Genomic DNA, 16,188 nt, shown 5'->3' with positions numbered 1-16,188 from the left:
AAATTAAGGAAATAATGCCATTCATCATTGCACCAAAAAGAATAAAATAGTTAGGAACAAATTTACCTAAAGAAACAAAAGACCTCTATACAGGAAACTATAAAACACTGATGAAAGAAATCAGAGATAACACAAATAGATGGAGAAATATACCGTGTTCTTGGATTCAAAGAATCAATATAATGAAAATGAGTATACTACCCAAAGCAATCTATAGATTCAATGCAATCCCTATCAAACTACCAACGATATTTTTCACAGAACTAAAACAAATAATTTCACAATTTGTATGGAAACATAAAAGACCCTGAATAGCCAAAGCAGTCTTGAGAAAGAAGAATGAAGCTGGAGGAATCAACCTTCCTGTTTAATAATTTTTAATAGAAAAATTCAGATTGTCTCTTTCTTTTTGAGTTAGCTTCTGTACTTCATGTCTTTTAAGGAATTTGTCCACTTTGTCTAAGTTATCTAATTTATTGGTGAACCTTGTTCCTGGTATTCTTTTAATGTCAACAGTAATCACTCCTCTTTCATTGGGATGCTACATATTTGAGCTCTCTCTCTCTCTCTCTCTTTTTGGTCTATCTAGCTTCAAAGTGCTTCCCTGATAGCTCAGTTGGTAAAGAATCCACTTACAATGAAGGAGATCCCGAGTCAATTCCTGCATTGGGAAGATCTGCTGGAGAAGGAATAGGCTACCCACTCCTGTATTCTTGGGCTTCCCTTGTGGCTCAACTGGTAAATAATCCACCCGCAGTGCAGGAGACCTGGGATCGATCCCTGGGTTGGGAAGATCCCCTGGAGAAGGGGAAGATACCCAGTCCAGTATTCTGGCCTGGAGAATTCCATGAACTGTATAGTCCATGGGATCAAAAAGAGTTAGACAAAACTGAGTGACTTTCACTTTACTAGCTTAAAAGTTCTTTTCAAAGAATTAGCTTTTGGTTTTATTGATTTTCTCGATTGTTTTTATTCTATTTCATTAGTTTCTGCTCTTGTCTTTATTAATTTCTTCTTCTAGATTTAGGTTGAGTTTGCTCTTCTTTTTTCATTGAGTTAGGGTGGAAAGTTAGGTTCATGCCTTGAGGTATTTGTTCTTTTTAAAAGTAGATATTTATAGCCTTAAACTTTCCCATGAGCACTGTTTTTTCTATATCCCATTCGTTTTGGTAAGTAATAGTTTCATTTTTATTTATTTCAAAGTAATTCCTGGTTGTATATTTGATATAGTATACAGATCATTGTTTATTTAGGAGTGTATTGTTTAATTTCCATGTATTTGTGAATTTCCCAATTTTGGTTATTGATTTTTAATTTAATTCCATTGTAGTTAAAAGATATATACTGTTTTATTTCTATCTTGAATGGTTTTTTGCAGAAAATGGTTAATTAGAGTAGCATACTATAGTGTGATTTATCCAAAGAAATCCGAATCCAATAGATAAAAAACTAGGAAGTTAAGGAATATAATCCTGTTTTGTTTTTTTTTTAATCATTCCAAAAGGCCAAAACGACCACTGATTTCACTACTATAGTGACGGCCCCTATAAGTGGACTTGGCCTTGCTCAGTCATTGACTTGGAGGTCTGAGCAAAGGTCGTACAGGGAGTGATTCTGGTTGAGAAACCTGGTATCTTTCTCTGATAGATAGAGCAAATTATACTTGCTGTGTAAATTTTGAATTTTCACTGTGCTTTTCTGTTATCTCTTCTCTATAGTACTCTTTCCATTCCTTGTCCCAGTCTTTGAAGTATTAAATATCACCATGTTTCCAAAAAGTGCTGTGAATTTTTTGGCAAAATCTGTAAAAAGAATAAAAGAAAGTCGCCTCAAAGATAATCAAAAGGTAAAATCTGGTGGTGGTTACATGAGGGTGTTCACGTTTTGAAAATTTTTTAACCTGTACACATATGATTTGTGAACTTCTCTGTATTTTTTAAAAGATATGTTGAGAAGTATAGATTTTAGAACTGGGGGATTATTAATATATCATTGTGAAGGGATGAGAAAGGTGGAGATTGGGGAAGAAATAAGAAAATGGGCCAGAGAGTGATGTTTTAATAGTAGGCATGCACATTAGTATGTCATTGCATAAATATTGTTGAGATGAAAGCTTTACCACTTCCATTCAATAAACTGTTAAAGGATAAGAATTACTGTTTAAAAATGATTTTACTGATATTATAGATGCCCGAGATGTTATACTGGTAAAGAATCACTTTGATTCCAAGACTCTTATATTATAGATTGTGTAGTGAAAAGCCCCATCAGGCAGCTGGTGGAGTGAATTCTGTGTTAAATTGGAGCTGTCTCCTAGTCTGGCATGGGCAGGAGTCTTCTCTGGGCCATGAGGCTGCAAGCTGGTTAACCCACCTTTACCTTCATGAAGCCTGGAGGCCAGCACAAGCATGTCTGCAGGTCAGGGGGACTGAGGGTTTTGTACCCAGGATGCCACTGAAGACTGTATAGAGTTCTGAAAGGGTCAAGGCCTTGAAGATGCTTCTATACAAGTTGCCAAAGTACTTTGCAAATGTGAGGGGATTAATTTGTGTGGTAATTCATTAAGAATTAAAATTGGAAGGAAAAAAAGGATCGAAGTCATGGATTTTCTCCTGAGCAAACAGGTGTGACAGGAGAGACAGCAGGCAACTCTTTGGCAAAGAAGCTGTTTCAAAAGCCAGAGAAACCAAAGATCAGAGAGAGTGAGGACCAGAAAGCAGTTGACATAATGGCAGGTTTCTCTCTGGGAAACGTCATGTTCTCCAAGGTCTGTAGGTGAATGTTAGTTCACTGAGGACTCAGGCAATACTAGTCAGACTTCTGCTCTATAAGGGGCCATACTCTCAGGAAAGAGGTTAAATACTGCACTCCTGATTTGTCTATGACTTCACAAGTAACTTTCTTTCATAGAAATTTTTTTTCTGCTTACAGCCACGTGTGGATTTTCTTCAGCTGATGATTAACTCCCAGAATTCCAAAGAAACAGACAATCATAAAGGTAACCAAGGAGAGCTTCAGAGGGGCCACAGTGGGGAGATGCAGAGGTAGGGGGCAGTTCTGAAAATGAGCAGAAAGTTTTCTAGGTAGATGAGAATTTCTGCCAAATTGAAGAAAGACACTTGTGCAGAAAGAGTAGACTGTGGTACTTCCTGGGAGTTTGCAGGCACAACTTTGTTCAGAGCTCGAAGGACAAGGATAACAAGGAAGTCATGCCCAGAAGCCAGTTATGATGTGGATTACTTACAGCTGAACCTCTGGGGAGCTTGGTTCCAATACCAGTTCTCAGGATCCTCCAGACCCACCAAGTCAGAACCTCTGCCTGGAAATTTGCATCAAGGCTTCATCCCTTCATTCATCAGGGGGCACATTGCCCCATTGTTGGTGACCTCCAGTTGGAACACTTTTTAACTTGTGTTCACCAGCTTACTCTACTGTAAAGTGTATTTTTCCCCCCTTTGTTATTAACACGTAACTTCTGGGAGAAGCCTTAAATATTCTGTTCCTCCTCAAATTGTCACCCACTGGTTTTATCATTCATGGATAGTTTTTGACTGAAACCGTTGTTACTATGATGATTACAACATGATGCCTTTCTTTTTTTTTTTTCCTAAACCTGAGGCAGACTTTTTTAAAATTTAAATTTATTTATTTTAGTTGGAGGCTAATTACTTTACAATATTGTATTGGTTTTGCCATACATCAACACATGATGCCTTTCAAAACCCATCATTCTTCTGTGTTTATGAGCTGACATTCTTTCATAGGGAGAGCTCTCCATTCTCCCCCAATCATTTATTTATTTATATCAGTATAATCTCATGTATAACTAACTTACTCTCTCACATCACTCTTCAATTTAATTTTCAAATTGTCAGGTTTGTCTACTGGAGCCCTTTCAAGTGGGCTCCTATATATATTTTACTTTTTTTCTCCTTAGACATTTCTTTCAATAGTCTATTTTTTAGCAGAAATTAAAAAAGCATAATTGAGTGAAGAATAGTTTACCAAAATACATTTTGCCCCCACCTACATATAGCCTTCCTCAATATCAGAAGTCCATACTGGAGTGATACACTTGTTATAATCAATGAACCTCCACTGATACAGTATTATCACCCAAAGACAATAGTTCCCACCTGGGTTCAATCTTGATATTGTACATTCTATGGCTTTTGATAAATGTATAATGATGTGTGTCCACCACTGTGGTACACAAAGTATCCTGTGTCCTTTTCATTTATCATTTTCCAAGAACCTCACTTCCTAATGCAAGGCATTCCAGCTTTCTCTTCTATTTCCCCTGGAATAAGCCATTTCTCTAAGAAGTTCTGCTTCCATTTAGTGAAAAATGGTATTTAGAACCCAAAATTTGGGTTCTAGGAATGCTCATTGCTTCTAGGGTTTCTTTGCTTCCAGATCCTCTCAGTGGACAACTGTCAGAACATCAAATATTTTTACACTTATGTTAAATAAAAAAAGATTTCTGTATCTACCACAAATCACTGATATAAACATGCTCTCTCTCTCAAACAAAAAGACCCTGGTGTGTTTTAATTCTATGACATGAATACTCCTATAGGATTAATCTGAAGCTACAAATGGATTGATAACCATCTCACAAAATAATGAATTTTGTAAAATTGGGTCTTGAAAGCAGGGATAAACTGCATCCCATTCTCAATATGTCTATACCTGTTTATATACATACTTATATCTATCTTGGAGAAGGCAATGGCAACCCACTCCAGCACTCTTGCCTGGAAAATCCCATGGACGGAGGAGCCTGGTAGGCTGCAGTCCATGCGGTCACGAAGAGTCAGACACGACTGAGCGACTTCACTTTCACTTTTCACTTTCATGCATTGGAGAAGGAAATGGCAACCCGCTCCAGTGTTCTTGCCTGGAGAATCCCAGGGACTGGGGAGCCTGGTGGGCTGCCGTCTATGGGGTCGCGCTTGGTTGGACATGACTGAAGCAACTTAGCAGCAATAGCAGTAGCATATCTATCTATCTATTATTATCATCTAATATTTTTCTAAGTACATGATTCAATACAACTTTCTCTGATGAAGGAAATATTCTGTATCTGCTCTGTTCAATATAGTAATCACTAGGCATAAATGTCTGTTGAGGACTTGACATGTGACTAGTGCCACTGAAACCTGAATACTAAATTGTATTTAATTTTAATCAATTAAAATTTGAAGAATCATATATTAGCACAACTCTAAACTTTGAGTATTATGCAGTTTATGCTAACTGGAGAAAGAATTTGATGGTTGAATTTATTGACAATAGCATCACAGATATCATCACTAGGGAATTAGAACTTCGTAGATCTTTATTGCACTCATTTTATATTGCTTTTTTTTGCTAATCGCTTGTTTGGGGCAGGTACTATGTTGAGTTGAGTGCTCTAAGTAACAAAGATCCTACTTCAGTCCCATCAAATAGCTGAGAGCCTGAGCATGTTTGGTCTCTCAGGAGAAAATAAAAATGGAGACTGGTATATAATCACAGGACTGTTTGATAAGAATAAAGAAGAGCAGAAAGAGGAGGTGTATACTGAAAGGATGACCTTCAGGCCAGACTTGAATCAGCATTGCTAATTGTACTCCCTGGACCTAATTTTTCTATATTTCACGCTGGCCTAAGTCCTTATATGCACACATTCTTTCTTCTGCTATTTTAATGTCACTGATTAGACTAGGATCATCACAACTCTTCAAGTTTTTTATTGATTTCTGCAGCTTCTATACATATCTCGATCCTCCCCTTGAAGACTTTATGTCCCAGGTCTTGTATTACCTGGTGCCTCTCAAGGGCATAATCCATGCTTCTCAGGCTACATTGTGCACATACATCTCCACATCTCATGAAAGTTCATGTGGGTTGTTTCCATAGTTCAGGGTTTTTGGGATTTGAGACACTGAATTTGTATTAGGCTTCTAGATCCTGCTCATGCTGCTGGTCCATGGACCACTCTTTGAGTAGCAAGAGTTTAACTGTAGCCCAGTATTGTACTCTTATGTTCCTGGAAACAAGTTTTGATAAAATATAATTTAATTTCCCCTACCATATAGCCTTAGTACTGTAAATCTCTCAAAAAAAACAAAATCAAACTATACCTTAAGTGGAATAATTTAAAATATTCTAGAAGGGAATGCTACTCCATTTTACTTGGATCTAAAGTTCTTTTACAGTTCTCTAAGGGACACATTGATAACACTGTAGATTTTAGACACAAATGCCATCTCTTGAAATTACCCAGCTGTGTTGGTGGGGCTATGGTATTGCCAGGAACAGAGGGCCAAGAATAGTATAGACCTGGGAAAAACTCAATTAAAACAGTTCTTGGCTTTTTCTTGGCTCTGTGAGGCAGACACAGAGTGGAAATCGATCTCATTTTGATTCTGAATTACTTTTCCATGATTCCCCTAGGGCTTTGGGAATTACACTGGAATGTCTCATCATCTAAACTGTGGTTTTTACATTGCCATGCTTTACCTAAAATATCTTGACTTTCTTTTTAGCTCTCTCTGACCAAGAACTCATGGCCCAAAGTGTTATCTTTATTTTTGCTGGCTATGAGACCACTAGCAATACTCTTTCCTTCCTTTTGTATATTTTGGCCACTCACCCTGATGTCCAGCAGAAGTTGCAGGAGGAAATTGATGTGACTTTCCCCAATAAGGTGAGTGATGATACCTGGAGAGAGAGGGAGAAGGTGAAGCCTTAGCATGATTGTCTTCTCTCTACTTCTTACAAGGTTTTTGCCCAAAGCATAAGCATCAAATCATTTACTTCCATTCCCAGATGGTGCAGTGGAGAAGAATCCAATCCTCCTGCCAGTGCAGGAGATGCAGGTTCAATAGGTGCGTTGGGAAGATCCCCTGGAGTAGGAAATGGCAGCCCACTCCAGTATTCTTGCCTGGGAAATCCATGGACAGAGGAGCCTGGTAGGCTACAGTTCATGGGATTGCAAAGAGTTGGAGAAGACTAAGCAGTTGAGCACTGCACATTTAGGAAGGATGTATAGCATACAAAACAAAGGGAGAAAACTTAAGTACTTCCTGCTACTCACAGCAATGTAAGTATTTTGAAAAAAGTGCTGGTCCAGCGGTATCAGTTATCAGAATAATCCCAACTAAATTCACTGAACTTCAGTGGCATCACTTATTACTCTGGTGTCTGCATTTGTTTTTGTTCAGTTGCTAAGTCATTTTGGACTCTTTGTGACTCCATGGACTGCAGCACACCAGGCCTCCCTGTCCCTCACTATCTCCTAGAGTCTGCTCAAGTTTATGGTGTCTGCACAGTTACCTATTGATGTTGGCTGGATTTGCTGTGGTCTGTGCATTGGCTGATCTTGGCTGCCCTTAGCTAAGTGTTTGGACTGACTCAACTCCACACATGCTCCTCACATGTCTCAATCTCCACATGTCTGCTTCTCAAGGCAGTTGTAGATGTCATGAGCAAGAGGCCTAATCCCATGGATGACTTTCACAACTCTGCTAGCATTACACTTAGTGAATATTCCACTGGTCAGGTTGAGCCACCTGACCAACCTGAGTCAGAATGGGAGGGCATCGCAGAGTTAATGGCGAAGGGAATGGACAGAGGAAATGGTGGAGAATTGGGACCATTCATTTAGTCTACTGCCTGCTGTAAACTTTAGACTAGGTGAAGCCTGGTGTACAAGAAAGGATATATGGTAAGAAACAGAGGACATGAGTATGAGACCTGACTGGTTTTGGACAAGTCTTATGACCTTTCAAATCCTAGGTCCTTCAAATACTTTGTAGGGCCTGCATAAATTAGAGATGATATTTCTTCTCTGGTAAACCCCATATTGGGATTCTCTTGATAACAAGAAGATTGAATGGTCACTAACTGAGGTTACCTAAGGCATTACATTCTCTCCTTTTTATAAGAATACTTACAGTAACACTACTACTGGCTAATATGTACTTCTTACTATATATGTCTGTTCTAAATACTTTCTATTTATGAATGCATTTAGTTTTTGAGAAATTATTAGTCAGGAGAGGTAGGTTATTCCTCAGTAACGGATGAGCCCTGAAATCTCAGGGGCTTTTATAGTAGAGGTTTACTTCAATCTATGTCTACAGATTCAACATGGATTGTTAGTGGAGGATGGAGCGGACAGCTCTGCTTCACAGTCACTCAGGAAAACCGACTCAGAGCTTCCACCATCTTGTAGCTGCCTTATCTGGAACATGAGACCTTCTTGTCATCTGTGGAATATGGAACTCGAGAGTTGCTTTCCAGGGTTCAAATGATTTGTCTCTGAACTGACATAATCATCTCACAGCCTGTTGGCTGATTTGGCCTTAACTTCAAGTGGGATGGGGAAAATGGGGCTGACATGGATGCTGGGTGAGCAGTGAGTGTCTCTGCCACACAACCCTATGGAGGGTCAGCTCCATCTGTCTCCATGTAACATATGAGAAACCTAAGCTACAGGGAGATGAAATACTTCCAGACACTAGTCGTGTATGTGGTGGTGATCTAGTCAAGCTGTGATCCAGGGTGTTGGCTCCTGAGGCACTCTTACCCTCTACAAGGTTGCTCCTTAAATATAACCCCACTTGACAGCCATGTATCACCCCCAGTTCAGTTCAGTTCAGTCGCTCAGTCGTGTCTGACTCTTTACGACCCCATGAGTCGCAGCACGCCAGGCCTCCCTGTCCATCACCAACTCCCAGAGTTCACTCAGACTCACATCCATCGAGTCAGTGATGCCATCCAGCCATCTCATCCTCTGTCGTCCCCTTCTCCTCCTGCCCCCAATCCCTCCCCGCATCAAAGTCTTTTCCAATGAGTCAACTCTTCGCATGAGGTGGCCAAAGTACTGGACTTTCAGCTTTAGCATCATTCCTTCCAAAGAAATCCCAGGGCTGATCTCCTTCAGAATGGACTGGTTGGATCTCCTTGTAGTCCAAGGGACTCTCAAGAGTCTTCTCCAACACCACAGTTCAAAAGCATCAATTCTTCGACACTCAGCCTTCTTCACAATCCAACTCTCACATCCATATGTGACCACAGGAAAAACCATAGCCTTGACTAGATGGACCTTTGTTGGCAAAGTAATGTCTCTGCTTTTGACTATGCCATCTAGGTTGGTCATAACTTTCCTTCCAAGGAGTAAGTGTCTTTTAATTTCATGGCTGCAGTCTCACCCCCAGTGGTCTCAAATCTCAGCCAAAACTGGAGTTCTTTGTGGTGTGAGGAGAGCTGGCCCCTGGGGCTGGAGTGGCTTGTTTAGACCTTCAGACCTTAGGGTCATACCCACAGGGACAACAGGAGACCCTTCTAGCAGCAGAGGGTGGGGTTCTGATCCTCTTGTAACTTCCCTGCATCTGAAATTGTATTCTCATTCATTTGCGGATTTGGTTTAGAAAGGAACTCATTTCTCCCCAAGTTATTTATAGAGTTTTCATATATTATTTCTGGACTGTACATGTATAATAAAGAGAATGAGCAGTCAACAGTATTCATCTAAGAACCTTCATGTTGAATAGGGTATTTGCTCTGTTACACGTCTTTCCTTTGAACAGATGTATGGCCTCATTTCAAAAAGAAATGGTGACTTGGCCTTTTTCACTTAAAAGTAAGGGTCCTAGTCTGTTGGTCATGTTTGTTCTCATGAGAGAGAAAATACGTTCCCTGATCACCTCTGGTGTTTCACAGTTTAGATGATTGTCCCCATTTTCTTCTTTTGTTATAACTACTGTACAGTCAATGGGCATTGAGAGCTCAAAGGACATGATAGTAATGTCCATAAATACTAAGGTCCTTTACCAATTTAAATTATTCCCCAGAGCTCCTAACATTTCAATAGGACTATATAGATGGCGTTGAAGGGTGATCCAAATTCTTAATTTATCAAAATCTGTATTTCTCTTCCCAGGCCCCTCCGACCTATGATGTCCTGGCACAGATGGAGTATCTTGACATGGTGGTGAATGAGAGTCTCAGAATGTTCCCAATTACTGTTAGACTTGATAGGCTCTGTAAGAAGGATGTGAAAATCCATGGAGTGTCCATTCCCAAAGGGACAACAGTGACGGTGCCAACCTCTGTGCTTCACAGAGACCCACAGCTCTGGCCAGAGCCTGAGGAGTTCCGTCCTGAAAGGTACAAGAGCCCAGGGAAGGGGACCCTCCTGATCCAGTTGCTCAGAGCGTATTCTGATGACTCTCATTATGGGTGACAAATATGTGACTATACAATCATTTTATTTTACATCTTTTTATTGTTAAATGTATTTCCTATTCCAAGAATGATATTATTTGATTAAAAGCTTTACCAACCATAAACAAAAAAAAAAAAAAAAAGAAAGAAAAATTTAGTTGTTCATTTCTAAAACATTAAGCTTTGTTGTTTAGTCACTAAGTCATTTCCGACTCTTTGTGACCTCATGAACTGTAGCCCACCAGTCTCCTCTGTCCATAGGATTTTCCAGGCAAGGAGACTGGAGTGGGTTGCTATTTTCTTCTCCAGGGGATATTCCCAACCCGGGGATCGAACCCACATCTCCTGCATTGGCAGGTGGATACTTGATCACTGAGCCACCAGGGAAGCCCAATACCTTAAGATAGGCCTCATTAATAGTGCAATGTAAGTCCTGAGGACATTTTTCTATGCATATACAGATTGTTAAAGCTTAGAATGGCATTACATATAGTGTGATTTTTTTCAGTTGCTTACTATATGTAACAGTAAACTATAAATGGCATTCTGTGTTTTTAATATATATATATATATATATATATATATATATATATATAAAATTGTTGCATCTGCTATAATTTATTTAACAGCTATATTATTTTAGGTGTATTGGTTTTTTTCCTTAAGTCTTTCTGTCTGTTCTCCTTAGCTCTTTGAATTCGTCACTAACGTTCCCACATTTCCATTTCTTTAAACACTGGCTGCTGTTTCCTCCATTATTATTGTGGGATGTAGGCTGAGGACCTAGCAGTCTCATCCCAGGTGGTTCCAGCAGCCTCAGTGAGGATGGAGGAGACACAGGTGGCCTGGTTCTGTCTGTGGCTGTAGACCTGGGCCAGCTCCCTTTTGCCTCCATGTTTTTTGACCTTCCAAAGAGAAGTCCTCTGCTCTCTAGACATCTAGACACCCCAGTTGGAGAGGTTAAGCATTGTCTTCTGGGAATTCAGAACCAGGTTCTGCTTTGGGCACAGATGGGATTCTGGAAATAATTGATGCTCTCCCTATATGGTGAACAAAATTTGGATTGAACATTTTAGGGCACTATCTGGGATCTAGACTTTTATGAGCTCCTGACTATAAGCTCCCTGGTGGCAGGGACTGTGTCTCGTTCACCTTTTTGCCCCTAGTACTAGCATAACCTGTACACGTAGCATTGTTGAAAGAAGAGTCAGAGTCCACCAAGTCCTCTGTTCTGGACCGGGGAAACTCTGTGTCACCCTCAAGCTCAGCAACTTCAGCTTCCCCTCCTGCAGCGTCAGGAACGTAAAACCAGAGACCACTCACTGTACTTCCCTTTGATTCACTCAGCCCTCAAGCAGAGAGTTAGTGCTCACCTGTGTGTGTCAGGGTCTGGGCCAGCCGATTATAGAGTTTTTGACATATACACAGTACAGTTTATAGTTACAGGTTATATGAATCATTTTTAATGTATCAGTATGTGTCCATTCCCTGCTCAACAGCCTTTGACCCAGGTCTGCAGCACTCAGATGCTGCCCTTTGACTAATTTCCCATGTAGCTACAGTGACATTATCTGTATTCTTCCAGAATATTTTCCATAATAGGACTGTTTATAATATACACAACCGTAATGCCATTATCACTTCTCCAAATCCAAATTTGAGGAGTCAAATTTGAATAAAGCAGAGATCTAGCCATCATGGACTTTATCAGTTTGTGGAACAGATAGACAAAAAAATCAGTGATTGAACCAGAGTATAGTAGAGTCATATGCCCTCATGAATCTACTGACCTCAGCAACCTCTGAGTGTGGGAGAAAGAGACGTATCCACACAAGAGGAAGCCAAGGGAAAACAATAGAAAACTAACAACTTAAATATTCAAAGATGTTTCTACTGCTTCCTTCATCTCTGAGCACATGACCAATGTAAGTGTTCATGGAGGCAGGAACCCACTCTTCCTGCAATCAGTCTCATTTCCTAACTGCCTTTCAGAGCATGAGCATCTCACCACCCTGAATGTAAATTTCATATTTAAAGACACATTTTCTTTAAACAGCCTTCATCTTATTTTCTCACCCAGACTGAAACCTCCTGTAGGATCCAGGGAATGGGAGTCTCTCCCTTATGCTACTGGTTGAGGGTTTAAGTTAAAACTTCAGACCTGAAGCTTCTGTGATTTTTCTGTTTCATTCACTTGTTTCATCTACTGTTGTGGATTCAGGTTCAGTAAGAAGAACAAGGACACCATAAGTCCTTATGTATACCTGCCTTTTGGAACTGGACCCCGAAATTGCATTGGCATGAGGTTTGCCATCATGAATATGAAACTTGCTGTTGTCAGAGTCCTGCAGAACTTCTCCTTCAAATCTTGTAAAGAAACACAGGTTAGCAGTTAACTATCTGCATAAATAATGTTTTATTGGGAATTTTTTAACCAAGATGTATTTCTCTGTGTCTATAAGATTGTATCTATAAGACTTATCCCTGGAGGGCTAAGTCTGTGGCTTCATAAAGACCCAACTATAAAGGTCATCTAGAGTCAAGGCGTTAGCACGACATGATTACACAAAGTCAGTGAACTTGAGCAACTTATAAAATTTGGTTTCATGTTCACTAGAAGGAAGGAAAATGTTGTACAAAGTCGTGAGAGCAGTGATGACCATGTCATGACTTTTCAGTGATGCCCTTCTCCACGGGAACTTACAGAAACTCTCCTGACAGTGATTCTCAGCCACTATTTGTATAAAGAAATTACCGGGGAGCATTATCCCGATGCTGAGGTCACCTCAGACTCTCTAAAATAATTCCCCCATAGTGTGGTGTCGAGAGCACCCCCACTGATCCTCCTGTGCAGCCACAGTGATCCCTGAGTGAAAGCATTTCTGCTGGATGGGAAGGACTCCCACAGCCCCTCACCTGCCAGGAATCCTGCTGCCATCTAGCTGGGCTCCCTTTACATTCTCAGAATGACTGTGTGTCCTTCCTGTCTACCCTTCCTGTCCTGTCCTTCCTGTCTACAGTCCATTCTCCCCCATAGAGTTCCAGTTCAGTCCCGAGCCCCTCCATGCAGCCTCCCCATCCAGGCCAGAGCCCACTCTCCCCTCTGCTGTGTTTACAGGTACCACAGGCTGGCATCAGTGGTCCTACCACCTAACAATACTTTGTCCCTGAACCAGCCAGTTTGATTCTTGTTTCCTTTGTACTTAAGAAGGTCTTTAACTCTGTCCCCTCATTTTATTCCTTCCATAAACTCCCAGTGGTGCCTTGACGTCATCGGGCAAATGTTTAAGGAGTGACTTGCAGTTGATTAGAGCTCTTGGACACAAATACGGAACAATTTGAACTTTAAAAATTTAACAGATGTCATCTGTGTGCTTGCTTGTTTTGTGTGTGTCTGTGTGTCTATCTGCAGGGAAAATGCTTACCATTTGAAAAAAAACAATTTGTTGCAGTTATAGAAAGACCTGGAATCACTCTCTGAGGAGCACACAGAACAGTTGGCATTGATTCATCTCAAGCATGGCCCTAAAATAAGGCTTATTTCTAGGAGTCATGCATTTAGTAAGCAGCTGCTCCCTTTGAGTAGCTTTCTCAGGGAAGAGGAGGATAGAGATGTTTCCATTTTACTTGCAGGCATCTGTGTGGGCGTCCTGTAAGTGTGCACACACAGCGGACTCAGCCCTGAGAGAAAGGGGGCCTCGGGCACGCCTGGGAAGGGCAGATGCCGCTGCAAGCTCCACCCAGTACCCCATGGGCTGGGGCTTCTCCCTCCACAGCTCCTTGCTTGTCCTTCAGTCAACTGAGGTTAGAAGGTCACTCTGTTGGTTCCCCCAACCCAGAAGGAGTGACTGGGTGAGAAAGGGGCTAAAAATCTCAGACAAACCACTGTAGGTCTTCAGAAGTTCACCATTTGCCCTGCACTTGGAACCAGGGCATGTTTAAAAAAACAGGCAAAATGCTTCATATAGGCATAGTGTTCAAATAATATTTTGTGCAAGAATGATGGGTGAATGCTTTCACTATCCAGTCTTGACAGAACTTACAGAATAAGTACAGAGAATCAAAGATAAAGAAAAGAAACTGGATGCAAGTGATCGAAAGGTACAAACTTCTGGTTATAGATAAATAAGTATTAGAACTATTGTGTAAAACATGATGATTATAGTTGACATTTTTATATAGTAGAAGAGAGTAGATCCTAAGAGTTCTCATGAGAGGAAAACAGTATTTTTTCTTTTTCTATCTCTTATGAGTTGATGGATGTTAACTAAACTTATTGTGGTAGTAATTTCACATATATGTAAGTCAAATGTTTATACTGTTGATCATTTATATCTCAGTAAAAGAGGAATTAAAACAATTTTTTTTAAGGTGAATAGTAAGGGGGTACTAGAAATGACTTTATGCCCATGTATTTTATAGCAAGTTAAATAGACCAATTTTCTGAAAGTCATGAAGTGTTAAAGTTTAATCAAGGAAATATTGACAGCCTGTCCATCCCTATAGCTTTTAAACACATTGAATTTTAGTTAAAAAAATCAAAGACACACGATGTGTAGCTTGTATACGGTTGTAAAGCATTATTGTCTGTAATGTATCTTGTCTACTTTGCTTCTATTGTTGGCGGTGCCTCATTCATTGGTTCTCTTAACTGTTGCAGATCCCCTTGAAGATAAACAGTCAAGGACTTATAAGACCAGAAAAACCCATTTTTCTGAAGGTTGTGCTCAGAGATGAGACCATAAGTGGAGCTTGACTTCCCTTAAGGACCTGGGCTTTGTTCTTCAAGGAGCTGTGTCCCACAGTTTCAGGGGACTTGATTTACTTTGTGATAAAACTCAGAAATAAAGACGGGCTGCATCTATTGTACTTGCTGGATGACTAGGGTATCCACACATTTGTTTAGCTTTCTCAGTGTCTGTGTGGTGTTATATATTGTGTAATATGAAAGAGGTGACTAATGAGGGCCAGATACGTACACTCAGCTTATCTGATTCTCAAAGGACCATCTCCACCTACCCCCAGTTAGTAGCATCTACTCCTCCAGAGCAACGATCAAGAAAGAAAGTGTCTCAACAGTTTTATCAGCAAATTAATGAAAACAAGAATTATTGTGGTGACTAAAGTTCTGACATATTTTAATAAATCACTGGTTTTATTTTATATATTTCAAATCTAATATTCTATTGAGGAACTCTGTAAACCTCTCTTTACAAAAGTATTGTCTGATACCAACCTGCACTTTAGGGTAATATGTACATCTGAATCAGGGATAAGCAGTGACTAAATACTTGGCCATCACAATTCCTGGTGGGTGGGGCCTCTTTCAAAACTGCTGTTTGTTACATTACACAGGTAAGAATTAATCCACAGTGTTTTGCGCATTTCTTAGAAAGTATAAAAATGAAAGTCACTCAGTCATATCCCACTCTTCGTGACCCCATGGACTATACAGTTCATGGAATTCTCCAGGCCAGAACACTGAAGTGGGTAGCCTTTCCCTTCTCTAGGGAATCTGCCCAAGCCAGGGATCAATCCCAGGTCTCCTGCATTGTAGATGGAATCTTAACCAGCTGAGCCACAAGGAAGCCCAAGAATACTGGATTGGGTAGCCTATCTGTTCTCTAGTGGATCTTCCAGACTCAGGAATTGAACTGGGCTTCCCTCATAGCTCAGTCGGTAAAGAATCTGCCTGCAATGCAGGAGACCTGGGTTAGATTCCTGGGTTTGAAGATCCCCTGGAGAAGGAAATGGCAACCCACTCCAGTATTCTTGCCTGGAAAATCCCATGGACAGAGGAGGCTGGCAGGCTACAGACCATGGGATCACAAGATTTGGACACGACTCAATGACTAAACCACCACCTCCTGCATTGCAGTGGATTCTTTACCAACTGAACTATCTTTCATGGTTTAAATCTACTTTTTGGGGGTACACATTTTATATAACAGACACACATATAATTATGTT

The 16,188-nt window shown here is 40.4% G+C and overlaps 1 protein-coding gene across 1 annotated transcript in view; it reads left to right on the top strand.

Annotated features, from left to right (window-relative positions):
* Positions 1–15,087, top strand: part of LOC139179601 (cytochrome P450 3A24) — a 50,700-nt gene extending 35,613 nt beyond the window's left edge. The window contains exons 8-13 of the mRNA XM_070779222.1: positions 1,719–1,846; positions 2,932–2,998; positions 6,534–6,694; positions 9,935–10,161; positions 12,440–12,602; positions 14,879–15,087. Of these exons, the coding sequence (XP_070635323.1) occupies positions 1,719–1,846; positions 2,932–2,998; positions 6,534–6,694; positions 9,935–10,161; positions 12,440–12,602; positions 14,879–14,974 (842 nt within the window). The 3' untranslated portion in view covers positions 14,975–15,087. The remainder of the gene's footprint in view (positions 1–1,718; positions 1,847–2,931; positions 2,999–6,533; positions 6,695–9,934; positions 10,162–12,439; positions 12,603–14,878) is intronic.
* Positions 15,088–16,188: the final 1,101 nt, after the last annotated feature.

This window comes from Bos indicus, chromosome 25 (assembly GCF_029378745.1).
Source record: "Bos indicus isolate NIAB-ARS_2022 breed Sahiwal x Tharparkar chromosome 25, NIAB-ARS_B.indTharparkar_mat_pri_1.0, whole genome shotgun sequence".
In the NCBI taxonomy this organism is placed as follows: Eukaryota; Metazoa; Chordata; class Mammalia; order Artiodactyla; family Bovidae; genus Bos; species Bos indicus.
The sequence above is the reverse complement of the archived record's forward strand: the minus strand, read 5'-3'. Positions and strand labels throughout refer to the sequence as shown.